Source organism: Montipora foliosa, chromosome 1, assembly GCF_036669935.1.
Source record: "Montipora foliosa isolate CH-2021 chromosome 1, ASM3666993v2, whole genome shotgun sequence".
Classification (NCBI taxonomy): domain Eukaryota; kingdom Metazoa; phylum Cnidaria; class Anthozoa; order Scleractinia; family Acroporidae; genus Montipora; species Montipora foliosa.
The window spans coordinates 37,200,776-37,208,275 of NC_090869.1; the positions used below are offsets into that span (position 1 = coordinate 37,200,776).

At 39.3% G+C, this 7,500-nt stretch overlaps 1 protein-coding gene across 1 annotated transcript in view; it reads left to right on the forward strand.

Annotated features, from left to right (window-relative positions):
* The window catches only part of LOC137997683 (nose resistant to fluoxetine protein 6-like), a 67,944-nt gene that overhangs the window by 47,396 nt on the left and 13,048 nt on the right, over positions 1–7,500 (forward strand). Inside the window, exons 6-7 of the mRNA XM_068843839.1 lie at positions 3,848–4,021; positions 7,435–7,500. The exon at positions 7,435–7,500 is cut by the window's right edge and continues 28 nt beyond it. Of these exons, the coding sequence (XP_068699940.1) occupies positions 3,848–4,021; positions 7,435–7,500 (240 nt within the window). The remainder of the gene's footprint in view (positions 1–3,847; positions 4,022–7,434) is intronic.

Sequence of the window (7,500 nt, forward strand, 5' to 3'; positions counted from 1 at the left end):
CATACAATCTTAATTACATAGTAGTAGTTTAAATTCCCTATTTTTATTATCAAATCCTTAAAACTTAAAGTGCCCCTGTGATAAAAAAAAACCATTTCCTTTTTTCCTTCAGATTTTGAAACTGTGTTTGCTTAACACCTGACTGGCAAAATTTTGAGCTTTGATTTTTATCCAAAGGCCGCTTACTTTCAGTGTAAGTTTTGGATTTCACGGTCTGCCATTACTCACGTTCAAAACTGACCGATTGGACCTCAGACGGTTGGATCCAGGGAAAAGTGACGTCAGAGGCTCACTAGCTTAAAATTTCAGCGTGTGAACGCAGCTTATTATATATGAAAAGCGTGAGTTTAAAAGTCTGAAAGCCCAAAACCCCCGTGCTGCATATTAATTCTGCGGCGTACACACGTATTGCATTCTTAAACGAGTGAGCCTTTAACGTCATTTTCTCCTCGATCCAGCTCTCTCAAGAACATAATGTTAGTAATGGCGGACCATTAAATAGGAAAATTACAGTTAAAATAAAGAGGTGTCTTTTTGAAATCAAGGCTTAAAACATGGGTCACTTAGTGTTTTGTTAACATAGTTTTGAAATCCAAAGAAAAATATGAATTGATTTTTTGGCCACAGGGGCACTTTAAGAAATTAAGAAATAATCAATTCTAGAATGTCTACTTTAGTGCATAAACCTTAATCTCAAGATATGGTTTATGAGTTTCAAACTGCTCCAATCGTCTGAAGAATTACCTAAAAACGATAAATGCCATGATAGATAGATCTGAAATCTTAAAATATATTCTATTGATAAATAGAAACTAAAAAAAACTTGAAGAAAGCTTTTATCAGGCAATGCTACAACAAGTTGCAAAATTGTTGAGACACTTTCATTAAAAAACACCTTTTCTAGCTTTCAATGCTCGCCGTATCTAGAACTTAGACCTTTCCCACTTCCTCTCCCTTCTCCCCCTTTCAATGTTGACTGCTTAAGTTTCTAACATTTTTTTGTCTTGCTAGCAACTCTGATAAGGGGGGGAGGGGGGCTGCAGTGTGAGAGATAATAGGGAAATTAATAACGCCCCAAGAAGGTGAAGTGTCTCCACTATTTATGCAACTTGTAGCATTGATGATGGTCGAAAAATTTATTATTGTTGTATGTTAATAGCCAAAAACGGTGAACGTACCAAGGCCATCTTACTCCGCCCACATCCGGCAAGGTGGCTGAGATCGTCATGCTCGGTTCACTGTCTTATTTCGTGCTTCACTACAGAGTCACATTATTAGAGTGAACGTATACTATATCCTATAATTACAGAAATCTAATATATCCTAAGAATATTATATCAATACTAATTGGCTATACCAAGTTTTGATATAATGGGAATCTAACCCGAATTTCGTGGGTTCAATTCCCACCCTAGTCAGAGTTTTTCTCTGTCCTTGTGTTGGCCCATTTCCATTAGTAGGGCTAACGCATGGTTCATATGGGGTAGAAACCTAGCACTTCACATTACACTCTAATCAGTTAAGTCTGTTCAAATATACGTGCTACACGAGCTTACACGGCCAACGTTTGCAAAAACGTAATCCTTCCTTGTACTTGTACATGTTCATTTCCGTGACTTTAACATCTTCAGTTCCCACGACCTGCTCCCGTCTGACCTTGTAGCTTAGTCGGTAGAGCAGCAGTGATCTAGCCCGAAGGTCGTGTGTTATATTCCCACCCTGGTCAGAGTTTTTCTCTGTCCTTGAGTGGGCCCATTTCCATTAGTAAGGCTATCGCTCGCATGGTTCATACGGGGTAGAAACCTAGCACTTCACATAACACTCTAATCAGTTAAGTCTAGTGATACAGTATACTAGTATTGACATGTCTTGCTTGAGACGCTTAAACGACTATGTAAAATTAAGTTATTTAAATAAATATAACCTAATGCCTGTTTCCTAAAATTAATGTGTTTCTTGTGAGATGCTCATATGTGGACTTAAAATGTTCTAAAATTGCAATGTGTACTGTGCTTGAAATAACTGCTTTCTGCATTTTCTGTCTTCCCCGTCAGTTTCTTTACTACACCCTCCATCTCTTCAGAGCATCCTCCAAGGACGGCCATTTTAATGTTATATTGTTGTACCGTTTATCCATGATATTGTTGTTTAAGTTCCCATCGTAGGTAATCGTACCTGGAAGTTTTCTCCTTGAACTCCAATCCAAGGGCAGCTCACCTCCAGCATAATAGCCCTTTTCTCGTAATGGTTGATTATTTGAGCATCTACAGAATTTGCTTTCAGTTCAGTCTTTTCTCCGAATACTGGAACATCCCAGAATGCTTGAACCGCATTCTCGTTCTCATATTTTGGTTGCTGCTGAACAGGAGAGCACCAAGGTGCAACTTCGTCTATTACCTCCAAATCTTTGACAATTAAAAAAAAAATGATCTTCTGGGCTGCATTACAAGTATGTCCCGACAAATACTTACTCTGTGCCAGGGCCCGGCACTCATAAGGACCGGGGGACCGTTTCAGGGTTACTGTCGATAAATCTACAGGACATGTCAATTAGTGAGCTTGCTCGAGTGTTCTTTCCATGATAAACTGGCGTGAGTAGTAACTGCTCATGCAACTCTGTCATTCCAGCTATTGTATGTAATGGCCATGACGTCCAAAGTCTAAGCCATGCAGGACAATTCTGTACTCTGATATTGTCATTGTCCCATCGCTTGAAAGTCAGCTTCCCTTGCCACTTTGCTTGTCGAAATGCTTCCTTTAGCTGTTCAACTCTGCACTTCTTTAAGTAGTCTACAAAGTGTGCATGTTGCCCTCTTTCACCATTCTCTGTCCGAATAGAGGGTTCCTTTCCGGATACTCTAGATTAAGATCCGTTTTATACTCCTCGGCAAAACGTTTTGCGTCTTTCACCATCGAGATACTCCTATTTTGATGGCCTGCTCTTCAATTCTCCTTGCTGTTTTCATCTTAGGATGATCATTTGTATTTAACAAATAAAGAACCCTTGCATGTCATCTGTTCTGTTTAAAGGACGCGGGAAGCCGATAGAGTTCCAAAGAAGCGTTGGGGAAACGAGTGTTTTCCCTACTTCTTGAAAATGAATTCTTCATTATAACCTTAGTGCAACTTCTTTCATATGTATTGGAAACCTGACTTCAGACTGTATGAGTACAATGGATTACATTGTAAAAAAAGTCAGTGATGCGAAATGAGATGAACTGAAGGGGCAAAGTGCCATGCATAAATCATATTTTTTTACACGTGTCTGCTAAGCTAGTCTATCAAAGGGTGGAAAAAATAGCAATTCATTGGTTGATAACGTTCTTCCACTGTCGAATACGGATTGCATTCCCTTCTTGTCAAAACGGAATTTATGTTCAAAGGAGGTATTTTAGAGTTGAAAGCTCTCGTGACCAACAATTTGTTTGGCTAAAATCGGTTTATTCTGTGTCATCAAAACAAACAACATCGAGTTTCTCGGTAAAAAAGTAAAGTAAAGTAAAGCAACCATATTTAACGTCGATAACTCGTAACAGTAATTCAACTGACAAACCTGAGGTCAACGGTGCGCTCATTTTACTCCCCCCTCTCCATCAGTGCTCCGTTTTACGGGTATTTAAAGCTACTTAGCTACACGGAAAGGAAAGAAGTCGAAACAAGGATGCGAGATCCGGGAATCGAACTCAAGACCTCTTGCACCAAAGCCGCGCACTAACCGACTGTGCCATCCTTGCTCCTTGGTGTTGTCTGTTTACTTGATTCTTACAATCCCCTGGCACAGTTATTTCATGTCTTTGATTACTGTTTTTCTTGTGTTTGACTTCATTTTACTTTTAATTTTGTACAGGTTTTCTTGTGAGATTTCTACTGTGCTTCTCAATAACTCGTAACACCAGTAAGATCATGGATTGTTCTGTTCCGCCCGGTGCTATCACATCTGTCAATGGAGTGCGTGTTCTCAGCTTGTGGTGGGTTATTTTGGGACATACATACGGTGCTATTGCGCAAGGCGGAATCCTGAGTAAGTTCAACGGACTGTTCGTTACTCGATTTAACAGTCACTGTTATCACACTTTCCATTTCTTTAACTTCATGGAAACAGAAAAGTCAGTATTCACATGCACCACACCCCACTTTAAACAAGGAGGCCTGGAGCGCATAAGTCACTCTGGAAGTTATTTCAGTGGAATAGTTGAGAGAGCAATAATGATAAACATAGGCATGCATTGAGTACTTGTGGTAGTGCAGTAACTTGACACAGCACTTTATTCCGTAATAACTGTCAATGGAGCTACGTTTTGTTTTCCAGGAGATTCAAGCGGTCTTTTCATAATATGGAGCTCTAATAGTACACAATATTGTTTTGGTACCGTATATCATTATAGTGCCATAGTGGTTAAAAGATTAAAGAAAGTAAAAGGGAATCGAGAAACATTGGCTTCGAGGCTGACATGTTGGTCATTTTCAAGTTCCAATACAACTTATTTTTCATCGCAAGTTTAAGCGTGTACTCTGAGCGTGTAACATCTTTCCACGACAAAACTTCATGGAAGTTTCCTCTGTCCGGTGGGGTTAGTATCTGGATGGGAGACCTTAAAATATACAACTTGTCAGAAACAAAGGACCGAAAATTCTATTTTAAGGCTCAAAAATGCGAAGTAAGCGAGGTACTATTTTGTTAGCCTGTTTATGCAAAACAAATATTGATGCAAAAGTGAATAAATATTGATACACAGTTTTTAGGAAGAGCAGAAGATTTTAGGAGGTGTCGATAGAGAATAAAAATTTGCGACATGACAATAACAAAAATTTTGTAGCGCGAAAAACATTTTGGAAGATTTTTGCTACGTTCAATTTTTCTATTGTACTTTTGGCTGCACAAGTAAATCGCAAAATGGAAGGTGACATCGATTTTAGCGGCCGCTTGTGATCGATGAAGTTACCTTGCGTGTTTACAAACAACTCACGAATCAAAGGATACATCTGTGCCAAAATGATGGCAAGACATCAGATTTTTGTTTTTGTTAGTTTGTTTTGGTCTTTCGAGTGGTATAAAGTTTGATGAGAAATGTGTGAATTAAACACGCGTTTGCGATCTTTGTGCACGTCCAACTTTTGAGGTTGACCATTGTATTCACTCTCCTAGACGAGGTTATTTATCACCTAGTAATTCCATCGATTTGGAAATAGAAGCTGCTTTATTATTCATCAGCGTCATAATTTCTTGCCGATTTTGGGGCTCATTTGTTGAAACTCAAGCACGCTTCGAACAGACTTGTTTATATTCGTGATTTATTGCCACCCACGGACTTACACTCTTACACTCTTACAACCCGGCGACATAGTGTGGTGCACTGTACAATAATAATAATAATCTACATGAAAAAATATTCGATTCTGATTGGCTAAGAGAAGTGCAGTTCAGGTGTAACACCAGTGCAAAAAGGGTAATGCCAGTGCAAATTCCACATTGAAATTCTGAATTATGATTGCCTAATAAACAATAGGGTTTTGGTCAAAACCAACAAATCTTTTGTTTTCAAATCAAGTGGGAGCCCTGGATGGCGCAATTGATGGCGCAATTTTTCCCAGGTTGCGTGGTACGCGTACGAATTTTTTCATGATATTCACTATAGTTAGCATTTTCCCCTGATTTGCATTTATTTGATAAGTAAACCTACATTTTACATCAGTTGCAGTGACCAACCGGCTTCAGATGAGACATTCTATTGCTTTAATTTCGAATACTTTAAAATGTTGATCTTTTTCTTTGGAAAACTGTACTACAGTAAGCCACCTTGATATCGCAAATTTTCGCAGGTAGCGGCTTCGTGTATCACGAACATTCTTAGGCGTCTTACACCGTTGGCTGGAGGTGACTGAAGACGCCTAGCATGTTAATAATTTGTAATTTGCTGTGATTGATTTGTAATTACCGTGAGTGACCTGAATTTGTTGTGAGTGATTAGTAATTTGCTGTGAGTGATTTGAATTTGCTGTGAGCATTTCGTTTTGATGTGACAGTTTTGGGCCACCGTAGAAATGAAACTTGCAAAGATTATTACAGTTAGGCCCGTTTTGAGGTTTGATGGACGGTTTGATGACAAATATTCCAAGACGTCGTGCACCGCTGGCTGGAGGTGACTGAAGACTCCTAGCATGTTAATAATTTGTAATTTGCCGTAAGTGATTTGTAAATGCTGTGAGTGATTTGAATTTGTTGTGAGTGATTTGTAATTTGCTGTGAGTGATTTGAATTTGCTGTGAGTGATTTGATTTTGCTGTTTTGATGTGACAGTTGTGGGCCACCGTACATTCCACTTTATTTCGCAGTTCAAATATATGGAACTTCATATCTTTTAAAAATCATTATAGGAAACTTAACACCTTCCCGTCCTGCAAGCACGATTAGGATGACTACTGATGGACATTAGGGAGCTTAAGCACGCGCGTTTTTGAGACGTTGACGGCAACCGGAAGAGAGCATTTAGCGTGCCAGGACAGTGGTGTCCCCAGATTTTTATACTAATCATCTCTAATGGGGAAAAGTTACTCAGCAATGTAAATGTGGTTATGTAAAGACAAGTTAAAAGTGAAAACAGCTCACTTCTGGTTGCCGTTCGCGTCTCAAAAACGCGTGTGCTTAAGCTCCCTATTACTAAGGGAAGAACCGTAGCGACTGAAGCCGCTGGCCTCATATATTCAACTCGCTGTTGAACCAAATGTTGGGTTGTTGAAATTGTATAAAATGTCAGAAGCTTGTTTAAAGCTTTTAAAATCAAATTTAGACTTTTTAAGTTTCATTGAACATCGATTCAACATTTCCTTTGTTTTCGAAAATATTGAGTAGATTTAAAGTCGTTTGGACATGCAGAGCACACGCATGTTCTCGACTTCGAGAGAGTCTGGTGTCTTGTTCTTTAGACTTGTTGTTAGCATGAAGTTAGAACCCTTTGATTTGCGCATTCAACAGAGCTTTACCTAAGAATAATTTCCTCTAGCGAAAAAGGAAGGAAAAACTATGCACGAATCTCCTCGATATTCTGTCACGTATGAGCGATGTGACGTCAATGCAACATCACCTCCACCCTTCCGCCATTACGCAGGCGTGAAAATTCAAACTGGTCGCAGCGAGTTTTAAACCGGTTAGGAGTTTAATTAGTCGTCCAAAGTTCTGGACGTGCAGAAGTAGTTGCCGTTCCTTCTCGCTCAGGAGAGAAATCCAGGAAAGCTCTGCCCAGCTGAGTACCCATTCAAAATTTTGGGTAAATGTTTAAGCCGCTGAAATGGGCCTTCAAAGGAATTGATTGGTATTTGAAAGGACTTTATAACCTATCCAATCAATTTGTGATATTGTTCTTGCATTCCTACGGCTGATTTGTGTAGAATTTATCTGTTGCCTGGATAACAATCAACCTGCTTATTTTGCTTCAGATGACATTCTCCTTGGGCTGAACATTATTCACCGATTTACGTTTGCCACTATCTCTAGTGCCTTCT